The sequence below is a fragment of the Leptodactylus fuscus genome, chromosome 1, assembly GCF_031893055.1.
Source record: "Leptodactylus fuscus isolate aLepFus1 chromosome 1, aLepFus1.hap2, whole genome shotgun sequence".
NCBI lineage: Eukaryota > Metazoa > Chordata > Amphibia > Anura > Leptodactylidae > Leptodactylus > Leptodactylus fuscus.
Genome location: NC_134265.1, coordinates 34454095 through 34476756, shown reverse-complemented (window position 1 = coordinate 34476756; position 22662 = coordinate 34454095). Strand labels below are relative to the sequence as shown.

The window sequence follows — 22662 nt, the reverse complement described above, 5'->3', positions numbered from 1 at the left end:
TCCATTTTTTTTTTTTTCTTTCTTTTTTTAATCACAGTATACTAAAAAATAAATGTACGACCATTCGTGTACCACCGCCAATTATTGGCAACAGGTTGTTACTTTCTTGGGAGGGAACGACTAAAACCTCCGAAGTTTTAAACCTCTCCAAAAAGAGGGAAAAAAGTCCCGGGCCGTCGGATGGGACGACTAGGCCGTGTCATATTTCTGTAGAGCCTCTTCCAACTTTAGCGTCACTCTTTGGAAGAAAGTTATCTGTTGCTGTAAGAAATGTTGCATTTGTGACTTGAAGTCCCGCACTCGGATTTTGTGAAAATGTTGGATTTCTGCCAAAGTGGCATAGGATATAATGTTACAACGTTCTTGGATTTCGGTAGCTTTTTGTAGCTCCATCTTGCCCTCTTCGATGTGCTTCTTGCTTTCGCGGACTTTGGCTAGTGCCCCTGTGAAAGAACAGAGAGGAGGGTTACGGTCCGGGTACCAGAATGTCTCAAAAGAGGACCTAAAATAGGGCAAGTCAGTGAGTTAGTAAAAAAAAAAAAATGTTTTGGGGGTAATTTTTAGAAAAAGGTCCTTTACTCCTATTCTGAAGACCTTGAGCAATCCTCGCCCTACATGTGCGGCCATTTACCCAACAACATGACTACTCAAGGGAACAGTACGCCCACACGACTGCCCATAGGAATGGTCTGCTCACGACTGCCCAGAAGAACGGTCAACGCACATGACCACATACCGAAAGGGTCCACCCACATGACCACTCACCGAAACGGTTCACCCACATGACACTCACCAAAATGGTCTGCCCACGTGAACACTCACCAAAACGGTCCGCCCACATGCACACACACCAAAATGGTCCGCTCACATGAACACTCACCAAAACGGTCCGCCCACATGCTCACTAAAACGGTCCGCCCACATGAACACTCACCAAAACGGTCCGCCCACATGAACACTCACCGAAACGGTCCGCCCACATGACCACTCACCAAAACGGTCCGCCCACATGACCACTCACCAAAACGGTCCGCCCACATGACCACTCACCGAAACGGTCCGCCCATCATGACCACTCACCGAAACGGTCCGCCCACATGACCACTCACCGAAACGGTCCGCCCACATGAACACTCACCGAAACGGTCCGTCCACATGAACACTCACTGAAACGGTCCACCCACATGAACACTCACCAAAACGGTACACCCACATGACCACTCATAACTCATTAGCTGACATACCCCATATCATCCATGTCCCGCCTTAGCTGTAAAACCACAGTCCGTGCCTTACAATAAGTATTAATTCAGTAATGGAGCATATGTTGGGGGTCTCCTTTAATATGAACCGCTTATAGGGCTGCACACCTACTGTAATGTTACTCAAAGGGCAAACTCCAAATCCTCCCCAGCTGACATATTACATTTTATAGCCACAGTTCACAGGTGTTAACATCTATTGGTAAAGATAATAAAGTTTGTAGACCAAACACAATAACTAAAGAATGAGATAAGAAAATGTGGAGCGACAAGGCTGTGAGATAACCCTACAGGAATCTGTTCTATATAGGATAGTCCCACAAATGGTGGCTGCATGGGGCTATGTTTTTTTGGTTTGAGGGACACACTTTGGGATCAAACCATTTTGAAGGGATACAATAAAACTTCAAGGGGTAGAACCATCAGAGAAATTTATGGCACATAAAAAATTGCAGATTCCATTTCCTTCCAGCCATCAGAAGACGCCCTGAAGTCCACCTGAAAAACCACTGAAAAAAACCCCACAAAAAAAAAAAAAAAAAAAACAACCATCTTGACAACTCTGCAAAAAATGCCACATCCTCCTACACATTCACTAAGCAGACAGATACGGCAGATGACTTCCAAAGCCCGGCATTACTGACTGGTCAAACAAGATCTATGAGGTTTGGTCACCCTCCACCTCGTACAGCTCATGAGGGTTCACTAGTGAAAACTTGGCTAAATGTGTGCAAGGTTGTGAATTAGCAACTAGGGTGACAATGCAATAAACAGCAACCCTTGTGGAATCACCTGCAAATACGAGGACATACTGTGGGGAAGGTAGCTCAGAAGCAGCAATGGTGCGGACCCAACCAGTTAGACAGGGACACAAAATCTGTAGCAAAACAGGTTAATTTTGAAAAAAAAAAAAAAAAAAAAACGACGCAAAATAAATAAAAATGAATAAACCTTTACTTCAGGCACAAAATGAGCAAAATAAAATATAGCCTTAACTTCAGGCAAAAGAATGTCAAACAAAACCCTGCTCGTCCGAGCACTAACTAAACAAAGCACTAACTGTATGTGTAGCTTAGTAACATCTACATGAGTAAACAAAAATAGCACAATACAGTCTCACCAGACTCTCAGTATGTCAGGACAGACCCAGGTACTTCCTCTCGATCCCAGGATCTGCCCTGAAGAGTAGGCTCTGCAGCCTTTTATGGGCCAGTAATGAGCCCAGGACCGATACCTGGGATGGGACCTACTCAAGACCCGCCCTGGACCACACGTAGCTCAGAAACCGAGGTTGATATATAGGGACTCCAGCACTCTGCCTGTCACCTAATCATAATACATACAACACACTGCACTACAGTCGACCAAGATACCACCTGCTTCTATGGTTTCCATATATGTTGGCCAAATGCTCATTCGTCTCTCAGTAATTGGTCCTGAACCCCTTTCGCCATCCAGGGAAAAGAAGGATCGGGTGTGCTGGATTTCAACATGCGTGATCCCTTGTTCTCAATCCAGCAGTAGCTACGACAAAACAAGCATACTCTTCCAAGCTGAGCATGCATGTATATAATGAAGATGAGTAGACTGCTGATGAAGGTGTATGGGCACTGTAAGAAAGAAAGTTGAACATCCACTGATCAGACGCCATTGGGCCATTTTCTGAAAAGCAGGCCTTTATTTTACCCAGAGAATAATCAAAGATATAAAACAATAGAGAAAAAAAATCCCACTGGTCTTGACATTTCTTACAAGAAGATCAAGTCATGTGACTCAGGGAAGGATAAAGTCCAAGTAGTCTTGGCCGAAACAAGACAGACATGTCATTGCCAGCCAAGAAACCATAAAAGAAGTAGTTATAGGATCACATGAGACACATAAATCATTGGGAACCCATCCAGGTTAAGGACATGATATTGGTTCCAATTGGGGGAGGGTTTTATTTTTATATATATCCGACTCATTGTCTTAAAGTTGTGAGAGCTTCTGTAGATGCCCAGAAGGCTACAAGCTGACAAAGGTTTGCACCTGCTGGGTCCGTGGTTGAACGGCATCCATATGCCCCCGATATCTCCATGGACCCATTAATTTTTTGCAGTCAATCCAGGCCCCAAAATGGACAGCTACAAAACCTGTCCTGAGCTTTGCCCGGGATCACAGTCCCATACACATTATTATTAGGGTCAATATGCTAGCTCTAAAAAACACGGCTAGCTCAGGGGCAATTTACTTTTTATCAAGTCTCTGGCCTCTTGACAAAACCTGGCGCACCACAGGAGGTAGTTTCACGTATCGCACCCACTGTGAGAGTTACTGTAAATCTTTTGGCCAAGACCTCCCTGTCCCGCCTGGATCCCAGCCCTGCCACACACACTTGGTCAAAATGGTAAAAGTTTTTCTTTGATGTAGTATTTCTTGGCCCACAATGGCCAGCACAACCAGTTTGGAGACATGAAGACATTATGGCTGGACCAGAACGTTAAGCGGGGGAGGGCAGCGTCAGGCCAAGCATATGTCCTACTGCTCCATTCACACTTGCAGACTCCTCTTTTTGGATCACAGGGGGTCCCAGCATCCCAGGGGAGATGTGCAGCAACTATAGAATTAGTTGAGGATTTTATTCCGCACTTTCTCCATGACAATGCTGAACCGGGAAGGAACCAGAAGAGGATATATTGTCACTACAATCTCTCAACAGAGCAGCCTCAGGCTTTAGGCCTGCAGTCTCGAATGAGCAAGTGTAGCATAGACAAGATTCACATTCTTAAAGGAGTGTTCTGGCCCCTAAACCAATTTTTCATAGTCATGGCCTACTCACAGGGGGGAAGCCGACACACGAACCCTGCACAGATCAGCTGTTGCAGCAGCTAGTGGATGGGGAGCAGGTGCAGCCCAAGTAATAGGAGCAACGCTGCAGTCTCCGAAACTGGACAGGGCTGCTGTGCCTTATATTACTTGTATAGGAGCGGTGCTGCACACAATCCCTGCTCACTCGCAGTTTCTGGCACCCGAAGACTGATGCAACAGCTGATCTGTGTGGGGTCTGGGTGTCGAATCCCCCAGACCATACTGATGATCGAAAGATTGATTTTGGGCCGGAAAACACCCTTAAAGGTACCCTGAATTCCATACATTTCTTCACCACCTCCAACAAGTCCAGATCTTTACACCATTTAATAGCTGCCGCTCCAACCATTCCCAGCACGGTTGGAGTTTTTACTCTAGTCCTCACTATTCCTGAGCAGTCAATGCTGTTAGTTTCAGTGAATAGCACAGAGGTGCAATACCACACACAGACTGTGAACAGGTGTGGCGCTGCTCCGAAAGCAAGCAGCCATGTTTCTAGATTCTGAGATAACCCTTTAAAAAAGGTGGTTGGACGGCCCCTTTAAGACAAAGTAAAAGGTACTAATTATTTCCGGCAGATTCTACTTTTTTGGCAACATCCTAAAAAGAAGTTAATTTTTGGTAGAAGAGAGTGATCATTTCTGCTGGACTCGCTGTCAGGGCCGGCACGGCAGGGAGCAGGACGCAGCAGTTTACACATTGGGTTAGTCATGCTGGATATTTCTAGTTGCAGAGCTATTATTACACAGGGAGGAGCGCTTGTCCGTAGCACAAAAGACATGAATGTCACAGCGAGGACATCGACCAGAAGCAACGACTGCGAATTTACAGGAGGAAAGTGCTGGCAGCGATGACTTTACCACCAAGTCGCCACCTGATACTCTGCAAACACTTCACACCGATACAAGCCCTGTAATCCATGGAGGCTAAACATAGGCACCAGCATTTAAAGGGCACCTCCATGTAAGACACCAATCTCCAGGAAATAAAAGTTCTCCTCTGTGACACCCAGATAAATATTCTATGCCGGGATATTAGTATTCAGCAGGCTCTAAAGCTCCCCCTAGTGGAGGCTTCACGTAAAAAGAACTCGCCATGTAAGCCTAGCCCCACAGACAGACAGGTTAGGGTCATCAGAAGGGTGTGAATTGCCACCTCTGTGGCCAAAACATCACAATTTTCTCAATAAGCAAGCTCATTGCTGTAATAAGGACGTAGGCGCTTACCTCACTGGAGCAATAGTAATTCCCTCCCAAAGAGCATTGCTCGGGATCAGGAAGTAGAAACCAGAAAAGACTATTAAGGCCGGGGGCCTCTCGGGTTGGAAACGCCACGTTCCTGCCACGGTTTTCAGGTCGTCCCGTGGAGCCTCAGGCTAAAGGGGTTTTCCTGGACTCAGGTCATCAATATGCGATCAGTGGGAGTCAGACACCTTGGATGCCCTGCCAATGTGGCCCGATCATCACACTCATCAGTCACATGATACAGGAGCAGCTCAGTCCCATTCAGCCGGGTACCAAGCACAGCCCCTGCACCATGTCCAGCCCTATGCTTGGCATTCAGTAAAGAGGCTGCGGTGTGCAACTGAATGATGGAGCGCTTCAACCAGCTGATCTGCGGCTTTGCAAATCGCAGCAAGTCAATTATATCTACGGAAATGCCTGCGGCTTTCCCGTAGATATAATGTTAAAAGAAAGTCCGCGGAAGAAAACTTTGTGAACATTCTCTTAAAAACGCTGCAGAAAGAACCGCAATGCGATCACGCAGCGGTTCTTTCCGTAGCGCTTTGGCACTGCGATTACGACCCGTGGGGCCTTAGCCTAAGGGGGTTTTCTGGCCCCAAATAGATTTTCTGGTCTGATAACCTATCCACCGGTTAGGCTGTGATCTGTTGAGATCCAACAACTGGAACCCACACAGATCAGCTGTTGCAGCAGCCTCTGGACTGGCAGCATGTGCAGCGCTGCAACTCTCTGAAACCACCACTACGCAACGGACAGGGCTGCTGAGCTGTTCCAATTACTTGTATAGCAGCAGGGCAGCACGTTCTAAGCATCCACTAGCAGCTTCCAGCACCCAGATGCTGATCAGTGCAGGAACCAGGTGTCGGATCCCAAAAGATCACAGTGATGACCAATCTTCTGGGTAGGTCACCAGTATATAAAATTGATTGATTTGGGGCCGGAAAACCCCTTTAAGGCTAAGGCCCCACTGGGCGGAAACGAAGCGTTTTGGGGCATTGCAAAAATGCCACGGAAAAAACTCTGCGTTTTAAAGCACCAGCATAGTGAATGCTATTTTGTCTAATCCTAGCCCCACACTGCGGAAAAAAACGCTGCAAAAAAGCAGCGTTTTTCAAAATCACTTGCGTTTTTGAAAAACACAGCATGTCAATTCTAGTTGCGGAAACGCTGAGTTTTTCCCTCCATAGATTTCTATGGAAAGTGTGAAAACCGCAGCAAAAACGCAGCATGATAAATGTGTTGCGGAAACTCCACAGAAATGCAGCTGAAAAGCATCAAAACCCGCAGACAAAAACTCACTGTTTTGCTTGGTTGAGGCTAAGGCCCCATGGGCAAGAACTGCCGTGCTAAAGCGCTGAGGGAACAACCGCGGCGTGAACGCATCGCAGTTCTTCCCACAGCGTTTTGAACAGAAAGTTCACTGAGTTTTCCTCCGCGGACTTTCTGTTACAATTATATCTATGGGAAAGCTGCCGGTGTTTCCGTAGATATAAGTGACATGCTGCGATTTTCAAAACCGCAACGGTTATGGAAATCGCAGTGTGTCAGCGCTGCAATTTGCAATTAAGGGGAAAAATTGTAGATTTCTTTTTCCTTGTAGCATTGATCAAGATTCTCTATGAATCACCCAACTTTCCTGGGTTCCTTATGCAATTAACAGACATAGAAAACGGAATTTGCCTTATAAAGGAGCCCACCCAATTGCTATGGGATCTCATGAAGGATCTGGTCTATTGAATCTCATACATTATTAGTAGGGTGAGGATCAGAGGTAAAGCCCGCTCTTCACCCCGAGCATAGACAGGAATAGAAGGCTTTTGATGAGGATGTGTGTACGGTTACTCTGGCAGGGGGTAGGGCATATTAAGGCTCACCGAACTTATCTGCATAGACATTTTTGTGCCTGGACTACCGGAGAATTTTTGCAACATTTTTCAGTTACATGGAGGGAGTATAAGGAGCGGCCTGTTAGGGCTGGGGGCCTGGTGAAAGGGTCACTTAAGTATTTATATTCCCTATCTGTACCCAACCAAATCTTCACTTTATTTCCAAAAATTCCACCATCTCTATTGACAGTTATCCTCCGCACACGTCACTGAGCAGACAGGGCTGCGTACTTTGGATTTGTGACGGACAGATCTGCCGACCCCCCAGGGCTTGTAAATTTTTGAGCCCGTTGTAGACCTATTATCAGATGGAGCAGGATAAATACCGTCCACCTAGCAGGGATGTGGTCCGAGCAGAGAGAACAAGGAAACGTAACGCACGCCCTCCACACAAGGGATCGGCGTGTAGTATTTCACTGCTGAGGTCAGATCATGGGAGAGGCGATGACTTCATGCCGGCTCTACAAACTGTTCCCAGATCAGGGCAGCTCAGGACGCCGCAGCCTTCACAAGGGGCAATGGAAAATAGCTGGAGCCCATACAGAAATAGTTGGGCAACTTTTTAAATCCATTGCATTACTAGATCTTGTAGTATTTGGGAATTACAGTCTGTATTATACTCCAGAGCTGCAATCATGGCTCCTATAGCTGTAGATGGACATGTCACTTACATGAGAAGGTGAGCTCCCATGATGCAGTAGGACATGGCTCCTGATGAAGATCTGTGTACAGAACTAGCAAGGAATGCTGGGAGATTTCAGCTCTGGAATCGACTTCATAGTGAATGCTCCTTTCACAGATAAAGCCATGCTGCAGTGTAAAGCACAGAACTGCTCCCCGCCACCAGGCTGCACAGGGACCTACAGTGAAGGGGCCTCAGTGGTGTGGACCCTTCTTTCTCAGGTGTAGGTCCTAGACACCCGGACCCCACACAGACTAGCTGTTGCAGCAGCCTCTGGATGCCAGAAGCTGCTAGTGGACATAAATAATAGCAGCGGTGCAGGAGCCTCATGCACAATATAGCAGGGATTCCAGGGAACTACTCCTATTACTTGAATAGGAGCAGTGCTGCACATGCTTCTCATCCAATAGCAGCTTCCGGCACCTGAAGGCTGCAGACACAGCTGATCTGTACAGGGCCCGGGTGTCGAACCCACCACAAATCATCAGTATGGGAATAAAATCTATTTGGAGCTGGAAACTCCCTTTAAGACTTCAGTTTTTGAAAGCATTCTTCCTCTTCAGCATCCCCCACCCCACCCTCCAACCTACACCTACCTAAAATTTTTGCACAGCGTTGTATATATAGAGGGGTCGGACATCATAGCCATGGTCTGATAGTTATCTAAAATGTATGGCTGGCGTTATATACAATGTTAAAAAAACCTGCAGATGAAAGACTTTGGCTGAACCCACACGTCAGGCCGCAGATCACACACAAATATACCAATCAGTTTCTCCATAGCCTCATCCTAAGAAGAGAAGACGCTTCTATATCCAGAGATGTAGTGTCCAGCACCTAAAGTCATTAGTATAAGAAGTTCAATCATATTAGGTTTAATTACTCGGTAATGTCACCTGCAGAGCGCCCGGCTCAGCAGGAGGGAGCTGATCAGATGAGAATCTTTGCCTCATGCACAACCCATGCATTTTGCCTCACTCGTCCCCACCCTCCCCCATCTCTATTATAGTCAGCCTCCATATCACTAGTAATTAAGTACTTAAGAGATCAATGAAGGGCATGCTGAGAGACCCAGGGGGCCTAACGCGACCTTACATCACATGACGCGGGGATCATGATATCGCCGGAACCTCCGAGTCCAACACCAGTGAAAACTAGAATCGACGGGTTTATAAATTCACTAAAACATGGATGAACATGTATGAGGACCTCTAGAAAGCTCATACAGCTACAAGACAGAGCAGATGAAAACCCAAAAAAATAAAAGAGAGGGGCCTACCATAGAGAGGAAAGAGCAGCCAGCAAAGTAAGAATAAATAAGACATCTGTAGAGAGTATCTTATAGCCAGGTGTCTCAGAAGAACGTGGTGAGGTGTGTATGACTTCCTACAGACCCGGAGCATTCCTCATACTGAAGCCTCCACCTCACACTTAGATGTTAATTCACACCACACATTACTCTGACCACACATCCAGTTCTCCTCCAATTACCAGCAGAGTAAGCGCCACACATATAATTATATAACCTGGTCTTGTATATTAGGGCGCCACATACACGGTAACTTCCTCCTACACTTAGTGGTCACGTCTAATAACATTACATAGTAGAACCTATCCCTAACCAGAAGATCCTTTCCTTCTACCTTCAAACATGCTACCGTCACACCTATACTTAAAAAAAACGTCCCTCAACCCCGTCCTCTCCAGCCAACTATCGGCCCATCTCACTGCTCCCGTATGCCTCTAAATTGTGCAAAAAACACGTTGACTCTGAACCATCCTCCTATCTCTCGTCCAACTACTCTTTGAAAGACTTTAGTCAGGCTTCAGACCCCGTCACTCCACAGAAACTGCCCTAAGTCATCAACGACGTTCTAACTGCCAAAGCCAAGCGCCATTACTCTGTCCTCCTCCTCCTTGACCTCTCCTCTGCCACAGTTGACCACTCCCTCCTGTTAGAAATTCTCTCATCCCTTGGTATCTCAGACCTGGCCCATTCCTGGATCTCCTCATACCTCACCAACCGCACATTCAGTGTCTCCCACTCGCACACCACCTCCTCACCACGCCCTCTCTCTGTAGGTGTCCCCAAGGCTCTGTTCTAGGGCCCCTCCTGTTCTCCATCTACACCTTTGGCCTTGGCCAACTCATAGAATCTCATGGTTTTCGATACCATTACTATGCCGATGACACCCAAATATACCTCTCTGGACCAGACATTACCTCCCTGCTGGCCAGAGTCCCAAGTGGTCGTAGCCTCTTTTCTCTCCTCCCGCTTTCTCAAACTCAACATGGTGAAAACAGAGTTCATCATCTTCGCCCCACCATGCACAGGCCCTCTAGAGAGGTCTAAGATGTGGTCAGATGGAGCCATGTCTCTCATCACGGAGACGTTGCCATCAAGTATACAAGAAATTATTAGACCGTGCATGCCCTGCCAAGAATTCTGGGTAAGGAATATGCAAGACAGTTCTCCTTGGAGTCATACTGGCTTGGCTATTATTCCCAGATTATGCCCTTAGGTGTCTTTAAATGCCAGGTATTATTTTATGGGGCGTTACCTTCCAAAAGGTGGCACTAGGTGCAAATTCCTTTTTTTCACCAATGAGATCTTCTGCTAGGTTCACACTAGCGTTGGTCACCCATTCCGCTTAAATAGGTGGAGAGAAAAGTCCTGCAAATTGGTGGAAACCCAGCAAACCCATTATAGTCTATGCTGTTTCCGTGGGTAACCAATTTTTAAGTGGATAGGGTTTGCGCTTTCCGGGTCCCAAGCAGACCCAAAGGATGGAAACCCAAACACTAGCGTGAACCTAGTGCTATTTGTATTCCTTACCCAGAAGTCTTAGCAGGACTTGTATGGTCTGTTAATTTACTGTACCAGTCTCTCTCTAATGAAAGGCATTACCTCTTTTGCCCTATAGGTTTATATTAAATCTTCCTGTCTCAGAACATTCCTAGGCTAATCTATAGGACCGACACCCAGAAAACTACACCCACTAACCAGAGCTGGCTACTGTCATTAGTACCATGAGGCAGGGGTCACGGACTGCCCCTGCCTGGCTAGGATATTGCATTAAGCCTCTGATAACATGGCTTAATGCAATACATTGTCTGTATGTAGCCCAGGGTGCAAGAGAGGAGGACAGGCAGACTGGGGAGAGCCTGTCACATGACCACTGGGAAGTAGTAGGTTATTGGGGTCACTACTGGAAAGGGGGGTCACCTGGTACAACTTCACAATAGTGATACAAGTAAACAGTGCTGCCTCGGCTCCAGGTATGTTAGGTACTACCCCGTGTCCATGTCAAACCATTTGGTTTGGGGTTCCATGTTGCATGCAGAACCAAACTGAACAGGTAAGATGCTTGAAGCCGAGACGCCACCTACCGGACCCATACCAGAAGTAGTACCTACTAATAACCACAGCTATAGCCAGCATGTTTTACTCTGACCACCAAATCCTAATAGGCTTATTTTGTAGAGACTGTCATTGTAGAGGTCACCCTATTTACGAAACAGACAGCATCACAATAGAAGATCAAACCTCTACAGATAACTCCTATAGTGACCCATCATTACATTCACTAGTGGCAATAGATGATGTCACAGCTTATCTGCTCCCCCTCCCATAGACCTCAAATAATCAGCTCCAGACTATTGCTGCCTATGGACATGACTGTGCTGTAAAGCGTATCCCTAAATGCTGTTCATAGAGCAGAGGAGAAGCTCAGGAAAGATGGCCGCCCCCATAAACATGTACAGAAAACAGAATATATATATATATATACACATACACATATGTATAAAAAAAAATAAATAAATAAATAAAACACAACAATCAACATCTAACAAGAGTGCTAGACTATGGGACCACTTAGGGCTAATTCGCAAGGGGCAAAATTTCAGGATGCGGAATCCACATCAAAATTCTGTTAAAAAAAACCTGCCTCCCACTGAAATCAAGCTGCCCTTTCTTCAGGCGGATTCCGCGGCCGATTCAGCTGCGGACATCCACCTCGCGGCACCACACTCCTGACTAGGCCCATTCATTTGGGCTTAATCCGGAGAGGAAAGCCGCGACAGTTGTGGCTAGCTGCATTTTGGTCCGGATTCTGACGTGGCTTCCCGCGTCAAAATCAGGACCCTTTTACTCCTTGTGAACTAATCCTTAGGGCCCTGTGTACCAATGTTGTATTTACCAAAGCAAGTGAAAAGGGCTACATAACCCCAGTCACATTACCCAACACATTTGATGAAGATTTTGGAATCTGCGTCAAAATATTAAGAATTCCTGAATGTATGAAGTGGCCCTAAATACTACATTACCACAGCATCGTCCCCTGGTAATACACTGTACATATTACATACATAGTCAGTACTGCATATCCAGTATTACCACCCAGCTTTCTAATAACCCAAACACATTTTGAAGGAAAAACAGGTAAACAAGTTCTCCTGAGTGGGCGATCGGCTACATGGTGGCAAGATGTCACTCCCCAATCACATTAGGACACGGGGAGGATATTTGCACAGATAACAGCAGCGCGGTGTGAAGTCATCGGAGGAATTTCACTGACCGCTGCGAGCTCCGCGGCCTGCCAATATCCACATGCCTCTGTGCTTAGAGAAGTAACAGGCTCTGCAGTGTGCGGCTACACATGGAAGGCCAAAAATACAAGCTCTTGCAAAAAGTTATAGGGGGGCAACTGTACCTTGTATCATACAAAGAGGAGGAAACTGCATTGCCTTTAAAGGGGTTGAAAATTTTTTGACAAAAGGTCACACAACAACAACAAACAAAAAAAGGCAACACTGTCCCCTCACTTCCTGGGTCCCCCCACAGGTCTCGGCTTTCTGGTCCCTCTCACACACAAGAAGTGACCGCCCAGTTGTTGGCCGCGGCAGTGACCTCACTGCTGATTGGCTAAGCAGTTGATTCTGCTGTCAATAGCCCATTATCTACCTGTTCTTACATTTTTATCAGACAACCCCCTTAAAAGGGAGTCTGTCACCAAAACCCAACATATCCTCCCAGCCCCGCAGGTAGACAGGTTAGGGTAAACTGAATCAGACGACGTTTTTCCTGTAGGAATCGGTTCCTCCGTTGCCGAGATATCGCTGTTTTTCTCAATCCAAACGAGTGCTTTCGAGCAACAAGCGCACCGCCATTGCTTCAAGAGCTCATTTGCATACTGATAAAAACGGCGATATCTTGGCAACAGAGGCGCCGAATCACACAGGGAAAACACTGTCTAATTTGGGTGATCCTAGCCTATCAATCTGCAGGGCCGGGATGATACGAGTTGGTTTTGGTGACAGACTCCCTTTAAGCAGATTGAATTTTTGGCAATTTTTGATGGGATCACAGATGTCCACGTTACATAAACATGGCCCTTATGTAGATTATCGGCCAACTTCTAGTCCTATACAGAAAATAGATATAAATTGTATTATTACGTCACACACTGAGGGCTCGGGGCAGACTCCTGGTACAAAGCCACATAGAGCCGTATGGGCCTAGAAAAATGCTGTAAGTTTACATTCGAGGAATACACACTGGTTTCGTGGTCTAGTAACCATACAGCTTATTGCTGCTGCAGTTGTTTAACCCTTACAGGACCACATTTTACACCCCCCCCCCCCCCTCCCCGCTATTCCCTGGTAAAAACAAAAAAACTAAAAGTTCTTTCCAAAATTTTCTGTTGCTCAAATAGCAAACTCTATGGGTGGCAGTGACTCCAATGTTATAACGTTTTATATAGATAATACAGGTTCCATCTTTCACCATAGATGGTGGTCACCTGCACAACAGCCACACAGGTCACAGAGCATGCCCACAACACTCGCTTATGGACGCCAAAGAGTCATCTACAGACAACAATGTCCAAGTGACTGTGGTAAACTTTACTCAACGATGAGTGTCCGAATTTTGAGACCTCCAATGAATGGATAGACTGACTCCCCCCCCCCCCCCCCAACACACACACTTTACTAGCTTTGGCAATGCCAAATATGTATTCGGACGTGCCAATAAAGCTTGTTTGATTTGATTTGACTGGTCACGCATACGCAGCCGCTCCATCCACGTCTATGAAATCTACCTCTGATCGGCAAATTCTATCCAGAATGCCCCTTTAAGCCATCCTTAATATACCATCCCAGGGCAATATTTTTGGCTTGTTAACAAGGCTCTCCTTTAAGTCGTGTACCAAATCTCGTAGTCAGATCTTACAGACAGGGAAAATCAACGTAGGACTGGCAAGACGTCTCAGGCCTGACACTCACACCACGACCATCAGCCCAAGCACATGTGGAAACACTGGAGACGCTTCCACTGACACAGGGGGATGAGGAGGGCAGCGGGGGCGCCATATGTTTTCTATTGCAGTAGGATAAGCCTCCACATGTAACACACAAGATGTATTTTTTTATTTCTACAGGAAAAATTCACCACAAAAATACCACAGATGAAGAGGAAGCCAGCGGCTTAGGAAACACAACGCATAAAAAGCGCCGGGATGGGTGTTGTAAAAATGGCGTACAGTACGTGGTGTGCTGACAAATTGGTCACAATTTACACCCAATAAAGTTGGGGTTACATAGCGCCACGTTGGTGTCAGAAGGTTTCCTGAAGGTCTAAATTCTTACAAGGGATTGGCGGTAACGCCACCATTTTACTGCTAATCCTGAGCGAGACTTAAAGGGGTTGTCACAGACAAAATTGCGTTAAAAAAAAACAACACACAGTAGAACGGCCCCATTCCAGCAGGTTCCTTAACCCCTTCCCGACATGCGCCGTAATAGTACGGCGCGTGTCGGGTCTGTAACTATGGCGACCGCCCGGGAGCCGGGCGGCCGCCATAGCCGCCGGGTGTCTACTGCTTTAAGCAGTAGACAACCGGCTCTAATGCCTCCGATCGGTCCCCGGACCGATCGGAGGCATTAACCCCTCCGGCGCTGCTGTCAAAGGCGCCGGAGGCGCCATTTTCCCGGCGGCGCATGGGCGCCGCCATTTTGGCAGGGATCGCCGGCTCCTGGAGCATGCTCCAGGGCCGACCCCCCGTTGCCATGACAGCCGGGAGCCTTGTTAAAGGCTCCCAGCCGGTCTGCAAATTCTCTCTTTTGCAGGCTGGTGTATACAGCCTGCAAAAGAGATGATGCTTTTTTGCAATGCATTGCAATGCATTAACATTGTAATGCATTGCATTAGTGATCAGACCCCCTGGGGTTCAACACCCCTAAGGGGTCTAATAAATGCAAAAAAAAAATAAAAAAAAAAGTAAAAATATAAAAAAATATAAAAAGTATTAAAAGTTCAAATCACCCCCCTTTCCCTAGAACAGATATAAAAGTAGTTAAAAACTGTGAAACATATACATGTTAGGTATCCCCGCGTCCGAAATCGCCCGCTCTACAAATCTATACAAATATTTTTCCTGTTCGCTAAACGCCGTAGCAGGAAAAATAGTCAAAAGTGCCAAACCGCCGTTTTTTCACTGTTTTAATTCTGATAAAAATTTGAATAAAAAGTGATCAAAGCAATAACATTTCCCGAAAATGGTAGAACTAAAAAGTACACCCGGCCCCGCAAAAAAAGACGCCCTATACATCCCCGTACACCTATGTATAAAAAAGTTACGGCCGTCGGAATATGGCGACTTTTAGAAAAAAATTTTTTTAACACCGTTTTGGAATTTTTTTTAGGGGTCAAAATGTAAATAAAACCATATAAATTTGGTATCCCTGGAACCGTACCGAAACACAGAATATAGGGGACATGTCATTTTGGCTGCACAGTGAACGCCGTAAAACCAAAGCCCGTAAGAAAGTCGCAGAAATGCATTTTTTCTTCAAATCCACCCCATTCTGAATTTTTTTCCTGCTTCCCAGTACATTATATAGAATAATTAATGGTGGCATCATGAAGAAAACATTGTCCCGCAAAAATTAAGACCTCATATGACTCTGGGAGCGGAGAAATAAAAAAGTTATGGGGTTTAGAAGGAGGGGAGTCAAAAACGAAAATCAAAAAATGCCATCGGCGGGAAGGGGTTAAATCCTCCACTACACCAGAAGTAATGAAGTCCTGTTTCTTAGTTCGCGACCACTGTGATTTCCATAAATTGCATGTGACTACTGAACCCAATGACTGGCCACAACGAACACCTGAAAACAAGTGGGACATTCATTCTGGTAAGAACAGGAAAAATGGCGCTGGATCGGGGACAATTCTGTATGATAACTTATCCCCTATCATCAGGTGGGGGTCAGGGCAGGCGGACACCCCACAAATCACGAGAACAGGTGATGAAAGGTGAAGCATGCCATACAACTCCTTTATACGGCCTGCTCCCTCTCTTGTAAAGTATCATATGGTCACCCTGCCACATAACCAGCCATGGCAATGGCCTCCTTTGGTGGCACGCCAATAACTAAAAAAGCTGCCAGGGTGTCCCACTGATTTATTCCTAAGGTGCATATTTTTGTATGTGCCACAAACATCATGAGGATATAGACTAGGACACCATCTACTACAGGGTGTGAATGGAAGCACCTAACAAGTTTGGTGCCAGCTCTACCACATAAGTGCCAGGTGTAAAACCAACCAGCCCACCATGGTCACAGACAAGACAGAGCTAAGCCAAGACAAGCATATGACAAGACAACACACGTGGAAGAGCCATGACAGCACCCAACCAGGATCTACAAACTACACCATCAATCACATCCACCATCCCAGATCCCACAGAGGTCATCACCCAGCAAACTGAAACATACTGGTGCAGAAGGAGAAGACATATAGCCAGACAACTTCAGTCAGGTATCTGAGAAAGATGGTTTCCAAGAAACAGGATTAGATCTAGGAACATGGAAACTTAGCAGCATGATACAGAAGGATATATCAGAGACTTCATACTGAGGACCTATGCAACAAGGAACAGAAAGTCAAAGAAGTGTCCTACAAACCACCAGACTGGACATGAAGTCAGGTAAGAGGAGGTAGAAGTCATCTAAAACAAAGCCTACACCACACTGCAACATGGTCATGTGATGCCAACCATATTGGGGTATTCCCACCACAAACGTGTGGAATATCATATAGAAATATCAGATATGTTAAGATAGGGGTCGGACAGCCAAGACCTACTCGATGTGACTCCAACCAGAATACTATAGGACATGCAGCTAATATGGCATAGAGCGAGGGACAAGTGTCTGATCAGTGGGGAGATGACCACTAGGCACCACTATCACTAAACCCAACAAAACACTGGCTATCCCAATATTTGGACCCCCAGCAAGCACAAGATTGGTAATGACGGAGCATTGCACTTGTGACCTCTGTCATCTCCATTAGTTCCACAGAGGAACTCCCTGGACTACCCAGTGTTCGAACCCCCCCAAAAATCACTGATTGAGCAGCATAATCTCCCCCGCTATCATGACATCAGTAGTGAAGGTGCCCCATACTTGGCTATCTCCATGCATCCCACCAGTGATCAGTACTCCACTATCTCCAGCGTTTGGACACCCAGGGATCATGAGATCGGTACGGAAGGACCACTGTACACTTATCCCCAGAGACTCCCCATGTCCAGACCCCCCTCAGACACTTATGTACCTGTGGGATAAGTATTGTTTACAGAGGACCCCTCTTAAGACCCTGCTACTAGTTAAGACCTTTTTTTGCCTGTATAGGTCATGGAGTGAGACTGTTGTGTGCAGGTCCCCGCGAGGACTCCAGTCAACGCCTGCTGTGTGACTTTATGTGAAGTTGGGTGCAGCTCTCACAGCTACATCATGTAACATGTGGTAAGGACCAGCGTGCAGAACCGCCCCTAGACTAGAACAGAGAAGACTACGGAGAGAAACTGGAGCAAACCTCAACCTCTGTGCAATCGGACACTTACAAAACCATCACACTCACACAGAAACCTTGCACAACATCTCCACTGGCTTTCACAGTGGAAAGTTGCACGTCTCAGATGACACCATTGTCTTCTCATGCCACCTGAAGTACTAGACCTGTAAGAGACAAGTGGTGTAACGTTACAGTCGGGGGTTTACCTCTCTGGACGTGGATGATGTCAGGGAAGTTGGCCAGGTGCCCCTGATACACGGCTAGCAAGTCCATGATGGGGTCCAGGTCCTGGCGAGGTTGTTCTGCAAACATTTCCCCGATGGTGTCATAGGCATCTGCTGTAAAAGACATTGCCCGATTCAGGCCAGCGGAAAAGGCCTGCTGGTCAATCTCAAAGGCCTGACCCAATCCCTTGAAGGCCATTCCAACCTTCTGGTACTCCTTTTTGAAACCCGAGGCTTGCTTGCGGGCAAACTCTCCAGCTGTCTGGTTGAGCAAGAGGACTCCTTCATCCATCCTTTTGGCAAATGACTTGAAGGCGTCCAGCTTGGCGTCCACTTCTTGTGGTTCCAAAATGGTGGCCCCAGGCATGGTGCTGAGGGTTAAGAAGAAGTTGGCCCCAACCATCTCATCTTTTTCACACTTTCTCTTGCCTTGTTTCCAGGCTTTCTCGTCCGAGCAGGTCAAGAAGTGCTGGAAAGCGTCACAGCGGGATAGCACCGGGTGGCTACACATGTGGTCCATCCACCACACCAGACCTTTCCGCCGTTTGGAAATGAAGTCCTCCTCGAAGCGGCCGGTGGCTTGTTTCTCAGGGATGCGAGGAACGGAGATGACCGGAAACTTCTCCAACAGTCGGGCGTAGAGCCAGTCAAAGTGCTTGTAGCGGCGGTGGACATGTTGGCCGGTGTGGCTCGGCATCAGGCGGTAGGAGATGTAGCTCTTCATGCCCTTGAACTTGGTTTGTTTGGTGGGCTCGTCTATGGTGCAGCGGAAGGGGTACGGGTTCTCTTGCCACTCCGGCCCATGCGGACCTTGCACCACACACAGCTTGTCGCCATCCCGCACAAAACCTGCCGCCTCCCCGAGCACGAACGCCTCGCCGCCGCTCTTCACGAAGGCGGAGAAGCGGTTGAGGTTACGGCTGACGGTGGCGGTGCCCTTGGCCGCCTGGGATGAGGTGGTGGTGGTCGAGGTGGTAGTGGAGTAGGAGCCAGGGGTAGACATCCGGTACCTGCTGTTGTCATAGTCATGGAAACTGCCTCCGTAGTACCCGGGGGTCGGGGCCTCATCCGCGGCTGTGGAGCTGCTGTCGTCCCACTCGTCATCCCAGTCGTCGTCGCTAGGCTGGCTGTGCTGGTACGGGAGGGCGGCGGGCCGGGCGGACACTCCGGAGTAGTTGAAGCTCGGGTAGCTAGGGGGCGCCGGTGCCGGCTCGTACCCTCCGGGGGGCAGGTTAGCGTAGCGGGTGTCTGATGGAGGTGGAGGCGGCGGCGGAGGAGGAGGAGGACCGGCAGTTTCTGCCCGGACCACCTCCACATAGGAGGCAGGGAAGAGCCCCCGCTCCCCGCGGCTGTTGACTCCCTCCAGCCAGCCCTCGATGTCCTGCTCGCTGCACAGGCTCAGCACCTCCGACTCCCGCAGGGACACCTCGCCCGGGTTCTCGGCTCGGAAGTCGTACAGAGCTCGGGCTTTGAGCGCCATGGTCGCCGGCTGGGAGGAGAAGCGGCGGCGGGGACACCCGGGACGTGGAGCGGCTGCTGGAGCCTGGACACTGAGATGTGACCGGAGGAAACGAAGCAGGAGCCTGCGGCCTGACTCCTCCCCCGGGCCGGCCTCTCCTCCCTGTCATATCCCTCCTCTCCGGCCCGGCCTCCCGCGCTCCTGTCATCCCCTCCTCCCCTGCTCCATCCCGGCCCTGGATGTCCTGGAATATCCGCCCCGGCTTCATCACAGGCGGCTCCGCCGTGTAATACACCGGAGAGCCGGGAGAGAACAGGCCGTACCGGAGGGTCGTGACAAACACAGATGGTATAGATGGTACCATCATAGTGCCAGTCACAGTGCCCCATCATAGTACCAGCCACAGTGCCCCATCATAGTACCAGCCACAGTGCCCCATCATAGTACCAGCCACAGTGCCCCATCATAGTACCAGCCACAGTGCCCCATCATAGCACCAGCCACAGTGCCCCATCATAGTGCCAGTCACAGTGCCCCATCATAGTACCAGCCACAGTACCCCATCATAGTACCAGCCACAGTGCCCCATCATAGTACCAGCCACAGTGCCCCATCATAGCACCAGCCACAGTGCCCCATCATAGTGCCAGCCACAGTACCCCATCATAGTACCAGCCACAGTGCCCCATCATAGTGCCAGTCACAGTGCCCCATCATAGTACCAGCCACAGTGCCCCATCATAGTACCAGCCACAGTGCCCCATCATAGTGCCAGTCACAGTGCCCCATCATAGTGCCAGCCACAGTGCCCCATCATAGTGCCAGTCACAGTGCCCCATCATAGTGCCAGCCACAGTGCCCCATCATAGTGCCAGTCACAGTGCCCCATCATAGTACAAGCCACAGTGCTCCATCATAGTACCAACCACAGTGCCCCATCATAGTACCAGCCACAGTGCCCCATCATAGTACCAGCCACAGTGCCCCATCATAGTGCCAGCCACAGTGCCCCATCATAGTGCCAGTCACAGTGCCCCATCATAGTACCAGCCACAGTGCCCCATCATAGTGCCAGTCACAGTGCCCCATCATAGTGCCAGTCACAGTGCCCCATCATAGTGCCAGCCACAGTGCCCCATCATAGTGCCAGCCACAGTGCCCCATCATAGTACCAGCCACAGTGCCCCATCATAGTACCAGCCACAGTGCCCCATCATAGTGCCAGCCACAGTGCCCCATCATAGTGCCAGCCACAGTACCCCATCATCATAGTACCAGGCACAGTGCCCCATCATAGTACCAGCCACAGTGCCCCATCATAGTACCAGCCACAGTGCCCCATCATAGTACCAGCCACAGTGCCCCCATCATAGTACCAGTCACAGTGCCCCATCATAGTACCAGCCACAGTGCCCCCATCATAGTACCAGTCACAGAGCCCCATCATAGTACCAGCCACAGTGCCCCATCATAGTACCAGCCACAGTGCCCCATCATAGTACCAGCCACAGTGCCCCATCATAGTACCAGCCACAGTGCCCCATCATAGTACCAGCCACAGTGACCCATCATAGTACCAGCCACAGAGCCCCGTCATAGAGCCAGCCACAGTGACCCATCATAGTACCAGCCACAGAGCCCCGTCATAGTGCCAGCCACAGTGCCCCACCATAGTACCAGCCACAGTGCCCCATCATAGTACCAGCCATGTCAGAGCCCGATCATAGTGCCAGACACAGTGCCCCATCATAGTATCAGCCACAGTGCCCCATCATAGTGCCAGCCAGAGTGCCCCATCATAGTGCCAGCCACAGTGACCCATATAGTGCCAGCCACAGTGCCCCATCATAGTGCCAGCCACAGTGCCCCATCACAGTACCAGCCACAGTGCCCCATCATAGTGCCAGTCACAGTGCCCCATCATAGTACCAGCCACAGTGCCCCATCATAGTACCAGCCACAGTGCCCCATCATAGTACCAGCCACAGTGCCCCATCATAGTACCAGCCACAGTGCCCCATCATAGTACCAGCCACAGTGCCCCATCATAGTGCCAGCCACAGTGCCCCATCATAGTGCCAGTCACAGTGCCCCATCATAGTACCAGCCACAGTGCCCCATCATAGTGCCAGTCACAGTGCCCCATCATAGTGCCAGTCACAGTGCCCCATCATAGTGCCAGCCACAGTGCCCCATCATAGTGCCAGCCACAGTGCCCCATCATAGTACCAGCCACAGTGCCCCATCATAGTACCAGCCACAGTGCCCCATCATAGTGCCAGCCACAGTGCCCCATCATAGTGCCAGCCACAGTACCCCATCATCATAGTACCAGGCACAGTGCCCCATCATAGTACCAGCCACAGTGCCCCATCATAGTACCAGCCACAGTGCCCCATCATAGTACCAGCCACAGTGCCCCCATCATAGTACCAGTCACAGTGCCCCATCATAGTACCAGCCACAGTGCCCCCATCATAGTACCAGTCACAGAGCCCCATCATAGTACCAGCCACAGTGCCCCATCATAGTACCAGCCACAGTGCCCCATCATAGTACCAGCCACAGTGCCCCATCATAGTACCAGCCACAGTGACCCATCATAGTACCAGCCACAGAGCCCCGTCATAGAGCCAGCCACAGTGACCCATCATAGTACCAGCCACAGAGCCCCGTCATAGTGCCAGCCACAGTGCCCCACCATAGTACCAGCCACAGTGCCCCATCATAGTACCAGCCATGTCAGAGCCCGATCATAGTGCCAGACACAGTGCCCCATCATAGTATCAGCCACAGTGCCCCATCATAGTGCCAGCCAGAGTGCCCCATCATAGTGCCAGCCACAGTGACCCATATAGTGCCAGCCACAGTGCCCCATCATAGTGCCAGCCACAGTGCCCCATCATAGTGCCAGTCACAGTGCCCCATCATAGTACCAGCCACAGTGCCCCATCATAGTACCAGCCACAGTGCCCCACCATAGTACCAGCCACAGTGCCCCATCATAGTACGAGCCATGTCAGAGCCCGATCATAGTGCCAGACACAGTGCCCCATCATAGTATCAGCCACAGTGCCCCATCATAGTTCCAGCCACAGTGCCCCATCATAGTGCCAGCCACAGTGCCCCACCATAGTACCAGCCACAGTGCCCCATCATAGTACCAGCCACAGTGCCCCATCATAGTACCAGC

At 48.8% G+C, this 22662-nt stretch overlaps 1 protein-coding gene across 1 annotated transcript; it reads right to left on the bottom strand.

The window, feature by feature from the left end:
- Positions 1–4: 4 nt before the first annotated feature.
- On the bottom strand, positions 5–19578 carry SNX18 (sorting nexin 18). Its single transcript, XM_075269461.1, has 2 exons — positions 17993–19578; positions 5–443 (listed from the first exon to the last, which is right to left on the bottom strand). The coding sequence occupies exons 1-2, from the start codon at positions 19488–19490 to the stop codon at positions 190–192; spliced, it is 1752 nt and encodes a 583-aa protein (XP_075125562.1). The 5' UTR covers positions 19491–19578; the 3' UTR covers positions 5–189.
- Between the last annotated feature and the right edge of the window lie 3084 nt (positions 19579–22662).

Coding starts and splice junctions, on each gene's coding strand:
- SNX18 (XM_075269461.1), bottom strand. CDS start 19,490: ATGGCGCTCAAAGCCCGAGCTCTGTACGACTTCCGAGCCGAGAACCCG. Junction 444..17,992: donor CATCATCCACGTCCAGAGAG/GTAAACCCCCGA, acceptor GTTCTTTCACAG/GGGCACTAGCCAAAGTCCGC.